The sequence below is a fragment of the Anomalospiza imberbis genome, chromosome 3 (genome assembly GCF_031753505.1).
Source record: "Anomalospiza imberbis isolate Cuckoo-Finch-1a 21T00152 chromosome 3, ASM3175350v1, whole genome shotgun sequence".
Classification (NCBI taxonomy): domain Eukaryota; kingdom Metazoa; phylum Chordata; class Aves; order Passeriformes; family Viduidae; genus Anomalospiza; species Anomalospiza imberbis.
This window is the reverse complement of record NC_089683.1, coordinates 46,574,247-46,597,437: the sequence shown is the minus strand read 5'-3', so window position 1 is coordinate 46,597,437 and position 23,191 is coordinate 46,574,247. Positions and strand designations below refer to the sequence as shown.

The following is a 23,191-nucleotide window of genomic DNA, read 5'->3' as shown; positions in this document are numbered from 1 at the left end:
TGCACAGTGGAATCTGATCTCTTATTAACAAAAACAAGGCACATCACTGATAGAGAATGAGAAATGGGCAGCCATTTAGCCAAAATAGGTGGCTCATAAAGAACAGAGCTAAAGGCCAAGTCATCCTCAAGGCTTGATTTAAAAAGGTACTCCAAGATGGTAAAGTAGCTGTAGAACAGTTAAATCACACAAAAGACACAGAACTTACACTACAGATCAGAAGGTGGGGAGGAGGAATCAAATCTGGCAAAAAAATCTGCATCAGCTCTAACCCATATCAGCAAGTCCTCCTGTTAATTATGCTACTAAAGTGAAAAAGATTACTTTTCTTATCTAAAGAGCAGGAAAAAAATGAATGTTCCAGCAAAAGATAGGAAACATAGACCAGCAGACAGCACTGTCTTTTTGTCCAAGGACAGACACTGTGGGCATAGCACTAGACTCAGCAACTTCAAAGTGACAAACAGAAGATTTGGAGACAGACACAGCCACCCAGATGACAGACTAATATTTATCCAAGTTGTCTGATTTTGTGATGCAGCCAAGAAAATGAGTTTGTTTATATGCATGAAAAAGTTCTTTTGACTAACATGTACTCTACAGCAACTCTAACCAGCTTCATGACTCTCCCATGAATAAAATTGCTTGGAAGCATCTTTACTTTTCATTCTGAGAATGAATTTTCTTTTCCAAGAATCTTGGAGCAGAGTCCAAGGTGATGCTTTGTTTCTCAGCAGAAGCATCTACCTATTTTTTCCCTAAGCATTAGGTCTGCACTCTCACTTCCCTGTTCTCTGGAGGTCTAGATGAGCCTATTCCTGACACATGCAGATTTCAGAGAAGCAATGAGGCATTGAATCTTCAGCATCTATCTATGGAGCACATTAAATCCAGTACTTATTTGCCTACCAAGACAGATTCTCCTAAGACAGTTGTTGGAAAACATGGTCGGACACAAGCCATTTATTCATCTCTTAAACATGAAGCAAACAGACAGAACACATACACTCCACATAGTTACTGCTAACCAAAAATCTCTACATATGCAAGTATGTACCCATTGTGGAACATGAACATGGATAACCATCAAAAGTAAAAGCCAGATCTACACAGTAAATTAAGAAACAGGCAGCAAAGCAAGGTAAGAAATACTGATATCTTTTTCCTGAGCTACTCTGGAGTTTTAAGAGGACAGGCAGTATTATGGGAACTTTCACATTTTCACAGATCAATTAATGGGTAGCTTTGTATACAAGCCTGCAGCACATTTAAACCACAAGCCTAATTTTCAAACATATCTAGTCATTCTTTAGGAGTATTTTCTTCATAACAAATACTTAAACTTAGAAAGGTAAACTCTATCAAGACACATTTTTATTGCATTATCTACTATGCAGTTTCTTTTTTTTAAAGTAGAACACATAATAATTATGTGTGCTTTTTTTTTTTCAACTACTTGGTTGTTAAATTCAGTTTTTCATCCTGCAAGGTGTCAAATACTATAAATAAGGCAGGACCCATCATTAGCAAGAGGCATTTAATAAAAGTAACTGCTAAATCAAACCATACTTGTAAACATCCAAAGACAAATTTCTCTAGGACTGAACCACTGCTCTGAAAGTATTAAGATGATATTACCAGTCCTAGCAGTATTCCTCATAGCTGAATATTGCTATATCAAAATAACACAGTATGGGCCCCTTTTTGTAAGTGTCATAAGTAATATTTTCCTAAATTCATACTGAAACCTGGTAATGACTTCAGTCACTGCTTAGAGAAGACAGGCAGTGACAACATCCATTTTAAGCAGTATTTCTTTTCACCCTGCTAAATAAAGCACAAAAGGCAACCACATCTTGTAAGCTACTGAGCATGTGACCTTGTATCAAATTTTAACAGAAATGACCTAACAAGCTCCTCAGAATTAAGAATGCACGATCCTGAGTGAGTAAATATTTTTTAAGGGTAAGAGAACAACACCAAGCCCTTAACATCAGACTGCTGAAAAAAAGAGGTTCTCTATTTATTATCTAAACAAGCACAGGACAAGTGGCACAAAGACTAGATAGATATACCTTCTTTCAAATATACTTAATTTCCTTGTGAGACAGTCCTTAGTAAAAACACTTGGAAAGAGCATTTTCCACTGATTCTACAGATTTCTGTTATGATTTCACAATTTAAACCAAAATAGACTAAGCAAGGATTTTACTTGTCTATCTGCCTATTTTAGAGGCACAAAAAAAAAAAATCTCAGTCACTAGTTTGGACTGATTTTAAAACTGAGAGGAATAACAACCATTTGATTTAGTAATCATACGACTTATCAGTTTGTTCTTCAACAATCTCAATGCTGGAAGTATATAATAAACTTAAGTCAAATCTTATTTATAGTCTTCATCTCAACCCAATTCCCAAGATACATGTAATGGAACACCTATTAATGGAATTTGACACCAATTAAATGGGGATAAGAAAAGCTCTCCCTTTTGGTTCTCCCCTGCAAGAGCCAAAAGGAATCTGATGCCTAATACCTACCAGTCAGGATTCATATCAAGGAGTTGGCAAGAGTTAGCAGCTCCTATCTAGCATGCCATATAATCAATTTGTTAGTGCATTTAATTTTAAATTAGAGCCTACTTAATGAGCAGGTTGTTTCTTTGGTTTTAACAGCTTTTACTCCAAATAGCAAATACTGCAAAGAGTTCAATTGCAAAGGTGCAAAGAGTTCAGTTGCAAAGACTTGACTAATTCTGTTACTTCAAAGCCCAACAAAGTTTTTACTTCTTTTTTACTACAGGGGTCATAGCATGTATTCTCCTTTCCAACAGGCTTCAGAAAATGCAAGAGGCATGAACAGTGACTGGGGACAGCACAGAAGCACAGAGAGATTCTGGCTGGGTCCTCAGGAGCTCCTGAGCAATGCCAGGCTGGCAGACAGGGACTCTGGACAGTGACTCCAGCACACCCAGCCAGCAGCCCCCAGCCACCATGGGTGACACACAAGGACCCCAAACTGCAGGGTCAGTGCCACCTGTGCTGCATGACATGGTCAAACACAGCCATTCTGGCAGAAGCCGTCTTTCCAGGTGGGAAAAACGGGACTTGGTGGGTACAGGTACCAGGTCAGAGGCCATGACATTCACTGTATTAGCATTTTTTTCTTAGGGCACTTGTAACCAGCATCCCTTTCTAACAGTCTGGCTGGTGTCAGCCACCCCTAACACTGGGAAAAATTCAAGAATTTTAACGTAACAAAAGCTGTCACTTGTCTAAAGATCACATCCCTTTTCCAGTTACTATAGTTTTAAAAATACAACAAACAATGAAATAATAGTAACTTTCATTTTCAAAAGCTGAGGAAAATAGTCTCTGGTTTGGTAGACCTACCAGTGAAAACCCTTATTTGTTCTTATAGCCTTTGACTTATTTGTAAGTACATACTTCTGTGTATTTCTGGAAGTACACAAAGTGTGGCTTTTTTAACAAAAGCAGACAAAACTAGGATAAGAAACATCCAGAGCTATCTACTTGAGCTGAAGTATCTGTGTTGAAGGGCACAATCCATTATGTGCCTTCATAAACACTGATTTATTCAGATCCACAGGGACTTTAAGTAAAATCAAGTATTTAGATACAAGTAAATTAAAATGAAAACTTGTGGGTTTCAGGGAGGGGTTTTGACAAGAACTGTTCAGTCTAAGTTTTACTAAAAGCTGAAGCTTCCCCTCTCAAAGGAGGCATACAAAGCCTCTGTCTGTCTACCACTGAAGATTTTTTTTGCAGAAGTAAAGATATTTATTACCACTAATTTCACTGTTCTATCATGGGTGAATAATGAATATTAAAGTGACCCTTCTGTTTTTATACTGAGTTCTACTAGCTCATGCTCTATCAAATATTCTTAATATGAGGATATGTAATGGTCTCAAAGCAAGCATCATTGGAGACTTTTTCCCCACCTTTCCCTTCTAAGCCTTTTGGTTTACACCACTTCAGTTAAGAGAGCACCACCAACAAGCTGTCCAATAATAATTCACCATTTCAGCTGTGCAATGTGCGTCAGTCAGCCTGATACAAATGCATGCATCTCCCAGTTGCACCTGAATTTCTTAGTTTAGGAGTATACTAGAGGAAAAAAACCCCACAAACTGCTAGGGAAACAACTCTAGCACATGTACAGGAAATGGCTAATACACATCTTCCCCATCACCAGAAGCCAAAACTCCATCAGCTGCTGTAGACAGCAATAAAACACAGCTCACCTGGCAGCTGGGAGGGACAGGGTAAGAGGAGCAGTTACATGAATGCTAAACTAGTAAACTACAAGGCTGAAGTTGGAAAGACAGAAAAATCCACATATTTTGCTTTTAATAAACCTGAAAAATGGTCAATACAATAGATCCTAAAAATTGACACTTTAACAAATCTCAATACATAGGAAAAAATTTACACTTCTAACATGTTTCCTGTCATTTACTCCTTTCACACTGCATCTAAAACACACAAGTGTCATTGGCAATGTATGCATCTGAGTACCAAAATAAAGAATTCTCTTAGGAATAGTATAGAATATTTTTTAAATATCTCTTTTCATTGTTGAAGTATTTTAAACCTTGCATTGAGGCCAAAGAACAAAGATTTGAACTGGCTTAACTAGTACTTCTGATTAAAGCACTCTTTTAATAAGACAACATCCAAATTAATTTTGTGTTTCTCCCCAACACAACTTGCAGTTTCAATCTGGCTTCCTATCACCAATTGCTTCTTAATCAATAGCACAAAGGCAGGTATGTATAGTTTCAAACACATCGCACCTAGGAAGAAATGTGCACTTACCAAGTGAACATAAGGCACAAAGTATCCAAAAAGTGCAGCTGGAATCCCTAGAGCCCAGATTCGGTAACTGAGAACTTTGAAAACTGAGAAATTGCAAATCTTTTTCGCAGGAGGTAATATGAATTTTCCCTTCTTTCCTCCCTCCTTGTCTTTGGTGTTGGGAACAAGAGGTTTGTATGTAAATCCAGCCAGGAACAGACCAAACATAAGGATGCAGAGGACCCTCAAGGTGTTGAACAGGTCGACAGAGTCGATGAGGACCCTCAGGAGGAAGGGCAGTGACACTGTGAACAAGCTGCTGCCCGCAGTGACAATGCCATTCACGAGTCCAAGGCGCTTCTTGAAGTAGTGCCCGAGAATGACCAGGGATGGCTGGTAGGCAAACGAGCAGCCACAGGCAAACAGGATCCCGTAGGTGAAATACAGAGGTTCAATGGTGCTGTACCAAAGGAAAAGAACAAATCATTAGTGTTTGGTAAGGCAGTGGATGCTCATCCGCCTGGAAGTGACAACAAAACTGATTCACAATCAATCAATCAACATAAATCACTACTGTAAGTAAGAGGTTGTATATAATTATAGTTGAATAGCACTGTATCAGATTAATTCAGCAACTATTCTATTGAACTCCTTCCACTGAAAAGTTTCACAGAATTCACTGAACAGGTAAAAAAGAAAAAAAGAAAAATTACATGCAATTATAATTACATCAAGTAGTGCGGCTAAAAAAAAGTTTTTAAAAATCATTGTCAGGACAAATTAGCCAATCGTAAGTTCAACCATTGCTGGGTTTTTGGATTTTTTTTTTCCCCCAAAGAAAATTGTACTGTTTTGATTTCTACATTTCTTCACTGTGCTAGGAGTTCAAATGTAATACTGAACTCTCCTCATGAACACAGAAAAATCAAGAAAACAGCTTGTTATGAAAATAAGGTAACAAACATGGTAAACATCATTAATACTGAAAAATAAAATATTTAAATACTGACAAAATTTTGTAATGTAATATGTTAATAAATTATAGACTCTTTAGGTATTAATTTTTTTAGACAAATAGTCTTCATTGGAATAAATATTTTAAATTCAGTGCTTTGATACATATATTGAATATGCTAAGAAAGAACTAAAAAAATTTTTAATAGGGAATTAAACATTTCATCTTATAGTAAGGTGGACCTTCATAATAAAGTTCACTATTATTACCATTTACTCTACAAATGAAATAAAGCAGAGACATTGTAATTGATCACAAACATGTGACATCAATAAAAAGTACCTGTGCAAGAAATGTTACAAGTATGAAGTAACAGCATCAGTATAATTAGTATAATTAATTACAATTATTAATCAGTATAATTAGTGCTGTAGTATTTGCTAGTGAAAGAAACATTTTTTAACATTTAGATGGAGGCAGGGTGCAAGCAATTTTTATGAGTTTTCTGAGGTGGCATGTGAGAGTTTATATAATTTTTTTATGCTATGTTTACAATGAACCCTCACCCCTTGTTTTATCAGTTACCATCTGCATTTAAAGCACTTCTGGAAAACAGTTAATCTTTTTAACTTTTTAACTTCTTTTTAAGGAGTATGAATGCTTTACGTAATGCTTTTCATCACAGGATGCAACCTGCCAGAACTCCTGTGTAAAAAAATAGATTCCACAAGCTTCCTATGCAATTAAAGAACTTCTTAGAAAACAGTATTTGACTAACCAAGGTCTGACTTCAGGAACTCTAAATTATAAAAATAATTATTCGTGTAACATAATATTGTCACTTTTTATATTAAACTATCAATTTCTTAAATTGTTGATACACAACATAAACCAGCAGAAACAACATAAGGGGGACTTATTACCTTTATTAATGGAAAATAACCAGGAGATATAAAACCAGAAATTACAAAATGAGAGGAGCAACATCATACAGTGAAGACAGTGAACTTTTTCTTCCATATGTAAATTTACTCAAAGAGTCTGCAGCACAACATGCATATTAAAATACTGTCCTGCATTATAAACACTTACATCTTAATTTCCTAAGACATAAAATTTATATTAAGAAATTAGTGCAATGCAAAAGCAGTAGATCATAGTAACATTTGTCTGCTTTACAATATTCTACTTGTAGAACACTGACTTCTGTATCTGAACTATACTCCTTTAATGAAATGATAACATCACGGGCATAAATCATTTTAATGTGAGTAACATAATGAAACACCAAATATGCACATCAACCTGGCATGTACTCTTACAATAATTCACCTCTCAAAGTGCTCTTCAAAGTTTAGTTAAGCCGAAATATTTGTAAAGCCTTTACAAAACAACTTGCTCTTGCACGTCTCTTCTGCGCCCTTATTCCATTGGGTATCAGACAACCACAAGAATGATCTTTATCTAATGACAAAGGTGGTTTAGTATTCATCACTCAGCATACTACTAGGAAGCAAGGAGGAAGAAAGATTTTTCCAAGACACCTTTTAGTTTTTACCTCACATTTAGTAAGAAGCTTCTTAAAACATATCAAGAAGTGGGGGGTTTGTTTGTTTAATAAAATGAATTAAGCCAAATATTTACACCAGGATTAACCATTCAGATCACAGCAGCTTACATCCATCTGATTCAGAGTACAAGCAGAGAAAAGATATTTTCACAAGCTTTTTGCCTGTGTAAATACATTTGCACCTAAGTGCAAAGCTCTTCTGAATGTAGCTTGATTGTTCCTATACTCATTCTGCTAAGGGTGGGGAGAAAAAAATCTTCTGAGAACTAGAAGTAACTGGATTATCTTCCTGCTACTCTTTACACCCTACCGTCACTAACCAATTTCTAACAGTGACTAAACTAAGTAAACTTCCCGTTTCCTCATCTTCTACAGGGTACATACAACAAATCAGTTGCTCTTGAATTTCTTAAGATTTACTCTGCAAAATTACAGGCAAATGAAAAAATGAAAAGAAACATACAAATTAATTGTAAACTAGAAGAAAAAAAAACCAAAACAAATAAGCTTTGAATATAGTCAATATAACAAGGTTTTCTCTATCTCCATGTTTGGCAAGTGGACCAATAAGAACAGAAGAAAACATCCAATCTCACTAGAATTTCAACAGCTTCCTGGAGGCCCTACTGTGTTTTTATCACCACTAAAACTGTCTCAAAAGAAAATTAAGGGGACAGAGCAGGAAGGGAAGACAACAACAATGTTTATGTACCTGTTAAAACACAATATACATCAAGCAAATATGTAAGTTTATCCTGAACAATGCTGTCTTACTAGTCTTTTTGTTGATATATTTATACATAGAGGTTCCTGTTAAATGGGGACTCTTGTTTTTATTTATTAACATTATATTTTTAAAAATACTTTAAAATTGCAAGTTCACAAGTCATAATTTGAAAGACAAAACCAAACCCAAATAAAACAAGTTTTCTAAAGATAATATAAAGTAGCACTGTTTAACCCTTCTGTGGATTAGATCAACATTACAACACTAAAAAATTGATAAAATACTTTGAAAGTTATGAATTTAAACTTTTTACCTTACAAAAGAACTTGAAAGGAGTCCAACAAGCCCTACTGCAGCTCCAATAACAGCTACTTTTCGACAACCAAACAGGTCTGTGAATATGCTGACTATTGGGGAGCAGAAGAAGACCATTCCCATAGAAAGAGAGCTCACCCATGCTGCAAAATAGGAAGAAAAAAAAAAAAAAAAAAAAAAAAAAAGACAACATTTTATAAACCAAGTGATTTCATCTTTCAGTTAATATTTGTTTTCACCTAGGATTTTATGTTGCTGAACTGAAGTTGGGTAGCGATTGGGTAACTATTTTAAAAACATTTAATTACATCTTAAAATGTATTTACCTAACAGGGTAAAAAAAGCCTAACAATTTACATAATCAACTAATTTAGATTTTATCAGCTCAAAGAATGCAATTAAATTTTTTCTAGCTATTACTCCTACTTTTTTGTTTATAAACACAAAGATACTTGTCTAGTAACTAACCTAATATTCAAACTGATGCCTAAGTCATTAAAGATACCTTTGAGGATCCATATCCATTCTGACATAAGTTAGTTCATTTCACTTGACTTAATGCTAGACCTTAATGACTTTAAACAGGTACATTTGCTGAATGAAGATTAATAATTTTAAACTTCATTACTAGATGTAGGTTATACTGAACATCAATAATGAGTAATCAACAGGCTTTCAGACTGTAATATAAACATTAGGAATGTGATTTTTCTTTAGACTAAACAAACTTGAGTTAGTAAAACCACTTCCATACCTAATGGGAAAATTTCACTACTTTTGATACTACTTGAGCTTTACAGACATTGTGAAAACTGGATTTGGTTTATTAGATCATTCAGATTTGATTCAGGTGAGTCCACCATAGTTTCAGCCTCAAGTGGGTTTTTTTTTAGCACAGCTAATTGTCACAACTATTGGAAATGTCCCTGGCTATATGGGGAAAAAAATGGTCTGAACAGGAATTGGAAAAAACTGCTAATTCAAAATTAATTGGAAAAAATATTTTGGCTTCCTTTCGAAATGTACAGAAGACAGGACAACTCTTTCAACCTGAAAGAGTTTTACATTTGTATAATTGGAATTTTGTTTAGAATACTTTTCCTAAAAACAGTTAGATAAGCAATTGTTATTCAGTGATGAAGGCAAACAAAATTATCTGGAAAAGCATATAACCTCAGGACTAAATGAAGTATATTTGCAAGTAGATCTACCACTACCAAGGCTTAGGAGATAGGCTGTTGAAGTGCCAATGAACCCTCCACATTGTCTAAGACCTCATCGTGCCAGGCACTAAACACAGAAAAAGAAGCCAACAAGCAAAAACTTGTTTACAATGTAAATGAAAGACAAAAGAATAGACAGCTAGAGATAACCAGAAATGAGTACAAGAAACAAAACCTTTATTTTAGGGCAAACAATGCTTTCAACGAACCATGGCCTGTTTGGGGAAGGGAGGGAGGAATGTGTGCTACTGGGATTTTTTGATCATATGATAAAATAATAGAGTTTCAAGGCACAATCTAAAGGGTGACTTTTATGGCCATTTCCTGTGTAGGACTACCCCATACATGATAGCCCTACCAGCCTTGCACCTCTGCAGCAAAGCCTCAAGCTGGATGAAGGGACAGCATAAGAGACTAGGAAGAGCAAAGACCCCGTGACTGCCTGAACGGCAAAGATCAAGTTTATGAACGGTCTAGTCCTTCCCTGCAGTTGAGGAATGCTCACGAGCACCTTGGGTGTGGCAGGACATAACTCCTCTGATATCTGTCCCCTATTACAGCCCCGATGGCTACTGATGGGACAAGACATTACACAAACCAGTTTGTAAACAGGAGTCTGAGGGAGGAGATGCTCTCATACAGCCTGGAGACCAGCCAGTTACAAAGCTTCTAAGAAGTCCAACTTCTCCAAGACTCCTCATCCTTTTATTTATCTTTCCCAGAGTGAGCCTGCAGTTTTACTGTCCAAAGGAAACTGCAAACACCAGGGACAGAATCTCCATTTCAGCCAGTCACCCTCCCAAATAAATGGTGGCTCCACCACCATGAACAGTCCTCAGCACCTCTGCATGATTTGCAGGGCAGCACGAAGAATCAGAGTCCCCCTCCTGCAAGGCCAAGAGGCAGCCAAGTCTTGAGAAGCATCCATCACAAGTTTCAAGTGGTATGAAGGTACCAAGGAATGGCTGAACTACCTGTCACCCTTCCTGCCCAGGTACAAAAAGACAACAGATAAGAAACAAGCCCACCAGATATGACTGATTTTGAGAATCCAATCTCACACGGACCCTATTCATGGAGACAAAACAGGCAAAGAAAAGCGGCATATGAAACTGAACTTCAGTAGTGTGCATAAAGTAACAGACTAAATTACTTTAGAGCTACAGGCTGTGATTTTATTTCCATTCTCCTTAGTGAAGTCAAGGGTTACAGTGTTTTTTAATGGCCTATACAGCTAATAAAATAATTGGAATAGAAAAGGCTGAAGTGAAGACATTCAGCTCAAATTAAACTAACATGTTGATTTTGTCTCTTTGTGCTTCATAAAAAAACTATGCCTTTTTTATCACTTGATTTTCTCTTCTTATTATTACAATAATAACAGGGCAGAGCCTAAAAGAGAATGTTTCCACTGGTTTTCAACACAACGGACAGCTAAGACAAATGATGATGCCTTATCTGAAGCATTTCAGAATGGAACGGTCATGTGGGAGTAAGTCCCACTGCAGAAGTGGGAGACCATGCTGCAACCTAATGAAAGCTGAAGCCCTTTAAATTACTACTTCAGGTTAGTAAGTTGCTCTCATTAGCCTACAGAAATGTAATTTAGAGACATGGTTGGCATGTCTTGTACGAACAGCTTTATTATTTACTGAAAAGAATATTCTTGAAGTTAAACTTCACACCTATACACACATCTAGAAAATGTACTGCCTTTTTCCTTTGTGAAGAAACCTTGTACCAAAAATAAACAGAACAGTACGTGAGTAAATATTTAAATGCCCTAATGCAAATAATTTTTGCTGTGATATCTTCATTCTGTAAAGAAATGTGTTTCTTTAAAATACATTCAATAGATCCAAGTAATTTTTGATCTCACTTTAAGTAAGTTTTCAAGCACACTTTTTCATGCAGTATGAAAAATGTACATTGAATTGTCTTCCACATTTTTTTCAAACAGATTTTACAACTGTCCTAAGTAATACAAGAAATTACAAGTGCAGTTTGCCAGAATATTGAGAGCTCTCTAGAGCAGTTATTACATATTAATTAAAGTATTTCTCCTCCAGGCTACTGGCTGCCTTCCTGGCACAAGCTGGCCATATTCAAAGGTGCTAATTCAGATACTAATACAGCACCTAATTGCTACATATAACTGCATTCATATTCATACACAAAACATCTTGACTGCTATAGGAAAAAACCTATTTCTACTTTAAGGACTTAAATATTCCTTAAGGCACTGAAAGTTAAGAATTAGCTCCACAAAATATGTAATTTTTATAGATTTAACAATTCCCAGGCTTCCTCACAAGATGGAAAAGTAGTCATCCTTAAGATAAAAGTATTAGACCAGAGAGCAGCTGTACTGAAAAGTCTGTTTATTTGTTCTGTGCCACTGAAACGCCTAATGGATAACAAAAACTCAAAACTTTATTATATGAAAGTCACAGCTACATGTTCTTCCCTGATCAGTTCACTGAAATCTCAACATATATTCTGATATTTCTTTAATTATTTCCTCTGTTCAAAAGTCTACAGCAATGCAACTATACCACATACCCCAAAAATATGCTGCTGTTCTACCACAACTCTTTAAAAATTAAAAATTATTTTAAATAGTGTCTTTACTGTAAATATAGTATCTAATATCTGAGCATTCTCAGAATTATTCCCATTGTCACAGTTAGATTACACAATACATATTCATCTGCCAAATTATAAACCAAGCTATTAAATTTTTTAGTTCATTTTTTAGAGTCAAGCATTAGGATTCACAGGACAACAAAAAAGAAAACATTATTATCATATTCCATTGGAATGCTTTATCACGCACAAATTTAAATAAAGGCTACTTGTCCAAAACATTCTTGTTTAAAATAAAATTTTTCTAAGCATTACAATAAGGACCTTAGCAGTTTTATCCTCAAGTGTCTTTCAAGTGGTTGGCTCAACACAGTAGTAACAACCTTCATTCTTTAACAAGCTTCAAGATTTTTTTTTTTTTTAATATTTTCCCTTGAGATCATTCTGGTTGAGAAAGGGAACAAAATGCTGCTGTCCAGAAGACAAGCAATATGAGGCAAGAAAAATAAAGGCACTTAGTAACTTCTAAAAGCTCAGTAAGTCTGAATAATATTTAGCTTTCACTAAGTTATTAGTTACAATTTATGCAAGCATAAGGAAGGCTGTATGTACTCTCCCAGCCTCAAACCATTAACAACTGAGAGACTGCATAAGCCTATTATTATTTGTTTTTCTTTATACATAAATTTGGACATTACTTCTTTTTCCACTGTATTTTTCAATATTCTGGCAATTTCTCCTCCATGAACTGCCAAGCTTCCCTGGAACACTGGTGTATTTTCAGCATCCACAACTTCTTACAGCAAAAAACTCCATAATTTAAATATGGAATGGGTAAAAGACCCTTGCTTCTATTATGACCATTTAAAACTCCATAATTTAAATATGGAATGGGTAAAAGACCCTTGCTTCTATTATGACCATTTACACACATGGATATTCTCTTCAGCAAAGCAGATGATTGGCTGCCATAAAAAGATTTGTTATGAGAATAGTTTGGGAATTTTAGAGATCCTGTTCTGGAGGAAACAAAAGTAGCATTGAAATTTATTTCTGTAAATAATTTGCATGTCTCCAGTTAGTATTAATAACTCCTTGCCTGTTAAATCACATTTATATGGCATTTAATTTTTAAAACAACAAGGTAATTGCAATGCTGTGTAGATCAAAGATTGATTTGCCCAGAATGTTGTCTCTGACCACCACAAAGTACTTAGACAAAGACCTCTGGAAAATGGGTTAGCATGCTTTTTCCCTACCTACATCCTCCCAACATCCAGCAATAAGCAGCTTAGAAACTGCCTAAGCAGAATGTTGCATCTAACCATTCAACAAGAACATTTAGTTCCATCAATATTACTTTGGCTTCTCTGCTTTTGTTGTAATCAGTTACAGAACATGCTCAGGCACCAGCACCACATTTAAAAGAACTCCCCTTGGCTTTGAACTTACTCATATATAATTCCTCCACTCTAAGAAACAAGAATTAAATCATCCCTGCTGAGGTTCCTCTTGAAACCCATGATTTTATATACCCTAATCAGATCTGTTCATGCTAACTTTTTCTTCAAAATGAGGCAACTTTTTGATTCAGTCTGTCTTTGTACAGAATATGTACTTTGCCCCTTTATATTGCGTACATCCCACTGTTTCTGAGACCAGGTAGCCAGAACTGCATGCAGCATTTAATAAGTTTCTGTGCTAAAAATTAATTTCCCAGTCTCTATGTTCTAATTATACTTCATTTCCCCCCCCCTTTTTGTTCTTTATGTATTGCAGCTGCTTCAGAGTAAATGTTTATAAAACTATCCATTACCTTTTTTTCCTACAAATGCTAATGATGTCTGAAGGTGTAGCTGCCTTTATTTTTACCACTTATTTGGATTACATTTCTCCTCGTGAGACACATACATAAACTGAATTTAATCTGCCACATTAATCACTCAGCAATAACAGAAGAACACAGCAACTCTAGTGGTCAGCCACCAACACACCCCTGAGGACACACTAGAGTTTGAATTTGTTCAGCATGCAGAAGACATGCAGCTCAAAATTAATATAATCAGTGTTTCCAGGTATCTAACAGGTGATTATTACAGATATAAAGCGATCTTCTTTTCCGTCATGTACAGCAATGGGACAAAAACCCAACTGAAACTGCAACAAAGCATATTCCAATTAGATGCCATGAAAATTTTTACCATAAAGGTAGTCAAACTTTAGCAAGTGTGACCCAAAAACACTGTGAAAATTCCTTTCTTGGGTGTATTTAAAACTTGACTGGACAACACTGAACAACCTGATCTAACTCAGAGGTTCAATGTACTTTAACTTGGCTGGCTTTGAGTGAAGGGTATCAGACCAGATAACCAGAGAATCTCCTCCAACCCAAATTATTCCATATAATTTATGGAACAGTACTGTTCTAAACCCCTGCTTCTTGAAAAACTGGATTCTGAAGATCATGTTACACATCAGCAGTTTTTCAGAATAAAAAAAAATTGGTTGGTAATACAAATTCCTTCAGGTTAAAAAAAAAAAAAAAAAAAAAAAAAAAAACCACACCAACCTAGTCATAAGATTAAAACTGTTTTTCCCCCCTAAAAATAGAAAGGAGTTGAGAGTATCCTTGAATTCTAAACTAAATAGATCCTAACAAGCAGATCAGATGAGACCTATTATTAAAATGAGAGATGTGAAAGAGATGTGGAATTCATTGCTTAGAACTACTGTATCTTCCTCCTACTGATGCAATTTTTCCATCAGTATTGTTTTATTCTTGTTGCCTTGTGCCCAGAAGCACTGGGTTATCCTATGCCTAAGGTGCTCCAGATACATTGTCTTTTATCCTCTTTTATCCACTATTTTTTTTTCTCCAGGGAAAGCCAGCAATTTCCAAAAGAGGGAAATGCTCAGCAGATGTTAGTTACCCAACAGATCAACACAACCATTAGACCCAACAAATATTCCAATATCCTCCCATGTCCTCTGAAAGCCTCTGTAGGCCAGCCTCCTGGAAATTGCCACCCCATTTTTATCTAACCTATCACTACCCAAAGACAACATCAAATACCTTGTGCTACATGCTTTGCTTACACCTGCCCATGAAAATTGTTTCAGAACCTGCCCAGTAAATTCTCATGAATTGTGAGGAATTTCATTAGTCATGGGTGCAAAAGGGTGAGCAACTGTTTTCCATAGCGCTGCTCCTATTACTGAGTAATCCACAGATCCCAGAACAGTATGTCACTGGAAAAGGAAAGGAGATGTTAAAATGCATGTACGGACACACTTAGAATCCCTACTGTCAAAAAATGTACTGCTTCTTCTATCCAAAAGAGAACTGCTGATCCCATTACAGAAAGTATGTGTTTAAGGACTAAAAATAAATTTATGACATAATGCTGCCACAGGAAGTACCCTATACTCTGAACTCAGGTTACATGACTACAGCTCTTTCAGTTTGCTTACTTTCCTGTGTTTAGTTTGAAGATGTCTGAGCTGGGCTCTCCCTTAAAGCAGTACTATCAAAAAAAAAAAAAAAAAAAAAACCACCTTGAATTCTAAATTAAATGAAAAGTCTTAAATACTTTGGGCAAAGATAATTTAGGGCAAGGAAGTATCAACTCTTTTGGACACCAAGGCTGTCTTGCATGTGCTTTGGAAATCGGTATTATCTGTAAAGGATTTAGTCAGATTTCCATAATACACTCAGAGATCATGGTCAACACATGAGGATTTATGAACCAGGAACTAGTGGAAGTGTCCAACAGTAATACAAGGCACTGGGGGGGGTTCCCTCCAACACTCTTTTTTTCTTCTCCCTGATGAAAAAACCTTTCATTGAATAACCTTATTACTGAAAAATACTGGTTGTTATGATGCATCTTAATCCAATAATTAAATATTAGTCACTCAATCCCTACAAAGAGACCTTTCAACAGACACCTTGCTTCCATATCACAAAGCATGAAAGCACAACCTCTGCTTTTTAATGAGGTCATTATCAAGCAGTTTAAATTAGTTTATTCTGAATGAAAGATTGAATTCCCAGATTTTGCCAATAGCTGTAAGCTTTCCTGTGTTTATGTATAGCATCTCTTCAGTGTATTGCCTCTTGACCATCCAAAATGCTACTTTGGTTTCATGTATGTCATGCTGAACTTAATGCAATAAAGTGGAAGGAAGCATAAACTTGCCAACATGTTGTAACACTGCTGTACAAGCAAAGCACACTCGTAGCTGTAAAAAACAAAACCCAACATTCTGTCAAGTCAAAACATAGGCTTATTTCTTTCAAGGCTTCTTACACCATATTCTCTCACATGATGTGGGATAGATACACCACCAAGTGCCAGAAGAGTCACATATATCCCTAATACAGTGAACCTCCCCAAGCTTGCCATTTATCAGAACTGGACTAATTTCACCCTCTGCCTCCATAAGTAATGGCAAGACAAACTCAGAATTTCTACTGAGATAACTTCTTGTGTGCATAAACAGCAGGAAAGCAGAACAGTGGGGAAAAAAGAGTATTCATATACTGACAAAACATCCCACACTACTGCAACTAGGCAATTATTTAAGTACCTTCCGATTTACACTTGCTGTATTAACACTAGCTTAGGCAGAGTGTTGTAGCCATTTTTTTCCTTGTTGGCTTCCCCTTTAACAAAAGGGACAGTAATGGTAAACACAAAGCAAGTATCATGGGAAGCTATCACAAAATTTTGTTCAAACATCAGGGGAAAAAATATAAACCTAAACAGTTAAAGATGTACTTAGAGGCTAACAACTCTTACTACTAGAGAGACTGCAATTCTTCTACATGTTTTAAAAAGTTGGAGGAAAGTAAACAAATGCTTAAGTTAGTAGAAGCTAAAACAAAAGCTAAAAAGTGTAGTGTTAGACAATATATTGCTGCTAGAGATTTTAAAGTGTTAAGCCTTCAGGAACCTTTAAAGGAAAGCTGAAGTAAATCATTAACTGAAAAACACGTGCGTTTGGATTTCATAGCAAACTGAGCTTGACCTTTGACACTTAATAAAGTCTGAAAATGCTGTGGTAGGAAGAATAAACAAGGAACAAATCGATAAGAAATGGCTGTAACCACTTGTTTTTCCATTTAGGAGTCATACAAGAATGTTTTCTGCTGAGACTCTTTTCAAAGTACAATGTAATCACATTTTTAACTAACAGCCTAAAAAACTGAGCTCCAGAACTGATTTGCAGGCACATTTTTATCTTTCCTTTCCTCCCCTCAAATTAGGACTGGTTTCTGTGTTCATAATTTTTTTTAATTCCAAACAGTTGAAGACCAAGAATCGTGCTCTGTTTTGATTTAGGATCAGTAATTTTCTGCATCAGGAAGTAGTAGCTATTAACTTCAAAGATGACACTCTGATTTTCCAGAAAGATTTAATCCTAGCTGCTCTCCCAACCAACAGCTGCATACACTCCAAACGTATCTACAACCAAACATTATACAATGGTCTCATGTTTTAGAGCTATAGCACAGATTAGACCTCAAGATTCAAATTCCTAAACTCTTAATGGAGTTATCAGTCTTCTTTCTTTCCCTCACCTCACTTGCACTGGGGCAAGACCTGCAAATCAAGGTTGCCCTTTAACTGACACAGGCATTCATTTCACTTCTACAAGTCCTTGTGAGACCATGAAGATAAAAGCAGCGTGATGAAGAAATCTTACTTCACAAGTATATTTTGTACACTATTTGAAGTTCAGGAGGACAGACTGCCACCAAGCAACTCACAAACTAACCCTGACTTTTCACATTATAAGAACCTTCTGAACCTATCAGGACTGGCTAAAAGACCCCACCACATGTCAGTAACTTCAGTTCAACAGATTCTAACAACTGTTCTTCCCTGTTTACATCAACATATTCTCCTTATGTTCTGTACATCCCTACAAAATAATCAAACTTCAGGTTTTCAATCCCGACTCTCAAGGCTCAAAATGTTATCTAAAACATATTCCCATGTTACAAACTACCCTTTCCCACACTCTTCACCCCAAAGCAGTCATCAGTCAACAGGCATTTTAAGCAAGGGACAGACTAGTTACCATAGAGGAAAAAGTAGACTAACAAAACTCTATTATGCAGGCCAAATAAAACAGAAGAACAAGTGACTTTAGGGCAAATCATTTAGATACTGCAAAAAGTAAGTATTTTTCAAGGTAAGATCTGATTGTTTAACTTGCACCTGCTTCAGAGGGGAATCAGTATTTGCACAGAAACAACAGTGCCTATTTTGCAACAACTTTACAAACCAAAAACCAGACAAATGTTCAGAGCCGCATGCCTGCATTTAATAATACAAGTGCAAACGCTGAACTATATGGCAAATTTCTCTTTGGCATTTTAACACTGTTTTGTACTATTATTATGTGGAAAGTACATTTGACTTTAAAACAAGGAACCTTCAGCTAAAGTGAGATGACAATTAACAAGTTCAGTATGTGTCCTTCATAAATAATGCTTTCTTGTTTTTCCACATAATTTTATCAATCCTATCACAAATACAATGCCAAGTCGATACAGAAGCCCAAAACTGGATTATTTTTAAGCAACACTAAGAGTTGGATATTGTTTTTACAGGCTGAAGAAAAAAGGGGACTTCCATGCATTTAATTTTCTTTTATCCACATCTCCTACTCTCTTCCCTTCAAGTACAGAAAACTGAAGTCAAACAACAGGGGCATCTTAAGTTTCTGGACCTCAAACAAATGAATTAAAGTAACCTCACTTTCAGAGGATTAATAGTGAGAGGAAATCATTTGCATGGAAAGCTTGATAAGAGCAGACAGCATGTGTGAAGGAATAAATCTTTATGCCAGCATGTGCCCTTTGTATCAGTTACACTCACGTGCACTCTAACTTGCAACCAAGTGAACCAGCCAGTGTTAACTCTTGATCTTGTTCTTGTCTCTCACTCCCATGCAAAATTTTCAAGTCTGCCAATATGACTCACTGGGACAATAAACTATTCCTCATTAACTTAATACCCAGCTACCCATGCAGTTATCTGTCTGACTTCCAGCAATCCAAATGACCAGGTTGCCATTCATCTAGAAAACTTGAACAACTTGCTACACTGCACACACAGTGAGTATTTTTATCTTAGCTAAGCAGCTGGATGTGACTTGCTGCATAGGTCAGCCTGACAGATACAGGACACATGCAATGCAGCTTGTTGAGGTACTCAGCAGATTTGGAGTTCACATCTGCATACTTTTAGTTATTAAGAACAACAAAGGATTTTTGAGTGGAGTCTCGACACTGCAAATATCACAGGTTGCAGTTATAATCTGGATGATATTTACAGTTGGTAAAGCACAAAATTTTTTTCAACAAAATGCTTCCCAATAAGTTGTTGAATCAAGACACCCTACCCCAAGATAGAACATACTGTCCAAACCCTATTTTCTGCAAGATCCTTAAGTCAAATCAATAGGCAGGGACTTGAGGAAAGATTTTATCTATCTTTAATGTTTGTTTTTCTTTCTAAGGAAGGTGGAAGAGAAAGAAAAGGAGAATTTGTACACCTACTGCTGAGAAAGATGGCAAGGACTGAGCACCTACCACAGAGGGACTTGCTCTTATAACGCCAGCATGCCCTGAGGCTGTAAGTTATTTCTAAACGTGCCACTTTCCCCTAGTTAAAAACAAGCCACAAACCAGAAGTGGTTTCTCAGACCAGTGGTTCCCAAAGTTGTTTCCCAGGAGGTAGCAGGAGGAGCTGCAGGTGTAGATGCACCCCGTGCTTCCAGAGCTGACAATGCTTTCCTGGTATCCAAAATTATTATTTCTGGCTTAAAGAACTGACTCCCTAAAAGGTCACGGGGCTCCCTGGGCATCCAGGCATGGCATCAGGGGAATTGCAACTACATGGTGTTTAAGCTCTCTTTCCAACCCAAACTATGCTATGGTTCTCTGATAAAAATGTTTTGGGGTTTGGTTTTTTCCTTAAGAAACATGAAAGCAAACACTCCCTAAAATCTATTTTAAAGGAGAACCACACTTATTTCAAGTTAATAACCTAGAGCTGAGAATTTCAATTTGTGGTGGATTAATCTTGGTTAGACACCAGGCACCCACCAAGCCATTTTATAACTCCCCTCCTCAGCTCAGGACAGGGGAGAGAAAATAACTAAAGGCTCATGGGTCTGAGCCTTTAGTTATCTGAGATCAGGGACAGGGAGATCAACTCACCAATTACTGTCATGGGCAAAACAGGCTCAACTTAGGGAAATTAGTTTAACTTGTTACCAATCAAATCAGATTAATGAGAAATAAAAACTAATCCTAAAATATACATTCCCCTTCTTCCTGGGCTCAATTTCATTCCCAAATTCTCTAGCTCCCCCATTCAGTGGCACAGAGGTACAGAGAATGGGGGTTTTAGAGAGTTCATCACATGTTGTCTCTGCTGCTCATTCTTCCTCACACTCTTCCCCTGCTCCAGCACGGGATCCCTTCCACAGGGAACAGTCCTCCACTAACTCCTCCAGTACATATTGTTCCCATGCCCAGCAGTTCTTCCTGAACTGTTGTACAGACCCCTACATTTTTCACATATGTGAGTGCTCATTAGCATTACAGGTTCTCTCCTTTATTGTATAGTATTACTTTCCAAAAATTGTATGGTTATGCTTAAGACATCAAATCAGCTCTCAAAATACTGAGTATCCTTACAAATTAAATACTTTGCTAAGTTTTTACACAGATAAAATCCCATCAAAGATAAGGGAGTAATAAAGCCTATATATTCCATATAAAAAACAAAAAAGTGTGTATAAACAATCATAACTGGAATAAATTTGTTGTATAATGCTTGTACTACATTGCTTATTCTTTGACCATGCATCCACCTACTAGCAATTCTTTACCAAAACTGTGGTTAAAAATACCCAAGAATACCACAACACACACGAGTCCATCTAATTTTGGTCAGGGTTACAACCTTCTGAAGATTCATTTAAAGAAAAAAAATAGTTTTGCTTGATAAAGATCACACTATCTTAGTCATAAAAACAATTTTTTTACTGAGTATTTAGCTGTATTCTGGAAAAAAAAATCAGAAGTCCAAAGCTCTTATTTATAAAATAAGTAGGTAAAAAAACATAAAACTCAGCCAATCATACTGCTGGTTCTTTTCTTCCCCTTTTTTCACCAATGCCTTTAGCTCTTCAAGCTTATGGATGCCTGTTTTAAAAAGACTCTTTGTACCTGCCATGAGCAAACAAATGAGCGCACAGTGTCCAATATAATTTTTTTTTTTTTAAGTCTTGGATTAAAACATTGTTTGTTACTTCCTTAATGTAAGCTGGTTGGTTTTTTTTAAGAGAAACTATAAAATTTAGTCAAGGAATGAGTTGTCTCCTTCAAATATCTGATGGGAACTGAAAGATCTTAGGAAGTTTCAATGCCCTACTCCTTTACTGTTCACTGGAAAAACTTTTTATTTGTTGAAAAGAAGCCTAAAAACACAACTCTTCCTAGAAAGTAGTAGTCTTGCTTAAAGTGGGCAAACATTAAATACTTTCTTGCAATGATACAGCCATTTTTCTTCTGTCAAAAAGCAAGAACTGGTACATAAACGATACAATTTTTTTCCCAGTTATTATGCATATTAGTACATTACAGAATAGTGTAAGTTATTACAAAAGACAAGCACCCAATTATTTCTGCTTAAGGCTCAATCTCCATGCAGTAACATTTCACTCTGCTATATTAGAAGCACTAATCTAAATAGAACATTTTACATATGTTCTATTTTATCAGCTTGCTACCTAAGCATTAAGTAGCTCAGCTACTACCACCATTTCTACAATCACGTTTACTTCAGTACTATTTCCAGAACTCCATCAATTAAGGAATTACACCAACAATTTTCCACCTATGCAGTTTAATTCCATATGAATAAGTGAACTATTATTCCCTATTTCTGATTTTAGGGGAAGAGAAGTAGTAAAAATAACTTTAAGCCTAACAAAAGTGCTATTACAACAGTAACTGTCACTAGATAATGTGTGAACAGTTAGATTAACATTAATAACATGTATACGATACATACATTCACATTTCATACAGAAGTCTCACTCTTATAATGATCTAAAAAGCTCAAGACAGTGCTACTTTCACCAACCAGTAAATTACAGCTTCTGAGAGAAGAAAAGGGCAGAAAAAGCAACAGAACAAGAAAAAGGGTGTTAAGCGTATTACATGCAAGTTCCCGAACAAAGCTTTTGATTCCTGCTGCTTATGGAGTACAACTCTACTGAGCTTGGCCAAGGGCTGCTGCCAGCACCACAAGGGACCTTAGCAGGTTGTGTCTGCTGTCGAGCTCCTGCTGCTCAGTGCTGGGTTATGCAATGCAAGATTGGCTGCAGGCACACAGGGGCACAGAGAGGCAGTGGCAGGACGGGGAGCCCAAAGAGCATCCTGCCCTGGCTTCCCCCAGGCCCACACCACCAGAAGCCTTCATCCCTGCCAGCTCCAGCCTGTCTCTATGCCCCAAGGCCACAGGCCCAGAAGAGGGGACACTCTGGCCTGTTCTCCCTGGTCTGTCCCAGGAGAGCCTGAGCCCCCACATCCAGGTGTGCCTATGCCAGGGCACTTTCAGATTGGAGGGAGAGTACTGACCTGGGTCATGGGACACACTGAGGGAAAAGCATTTCAGGATTACACGATTAACTTAAGGGACAGTTATGGGAGGAACCAGGGAGATGTTTAGGGGTTTTGGGAAGGAACAAGTGTGGAAAAGTAAGAATTATGAGAGGGTGAAAGGCATTGCCCATATGTAAGCAGTTTCCTGGCTGGTATGATCATCTCACCATGCCCTGCCCCTGACCAGCACAGCCTGTCCTGTCTGCTTGCTAAATTCCCATTTAAACTTCTCCTGGTCAAGGTGTCTGTGTTCATATCTGAGTGTCAAACAAGCACAGGAAGGATCCACATTGCAAGCATGTAT

At 36.7% G+C, this 23,191-nt stretch overlaps 1 protein-coding gene across 1 annotated transcript in view; it reads right to left on the bottom strand.

Moving 5' to 3' along the window:
• SLC16A10 (solute carrier family 16 member 10) overlaps positions 1-23,191 on the bottom strand; it is a 60,281-nt gene that overhangs the window by 12,506 nt on the left and 24,584 nt on the right. Inside the window, exons 2-3 of the mRNA XM_068184262.1 lie at positions 8,384-8,528; positions 4,840-5,278 (exon numbers count right to left, since the gene is read on the bottom strand). Of these exons, the coding sequence (XP_068040363.1) occupies positions 4,840-5,278; positions 8,384-8,528 (584 nt within the window). The remainder of the gene's footprint in view (positions 1-4,839; positions 5,279-8,383; positions 8,529-23,191) is intronic.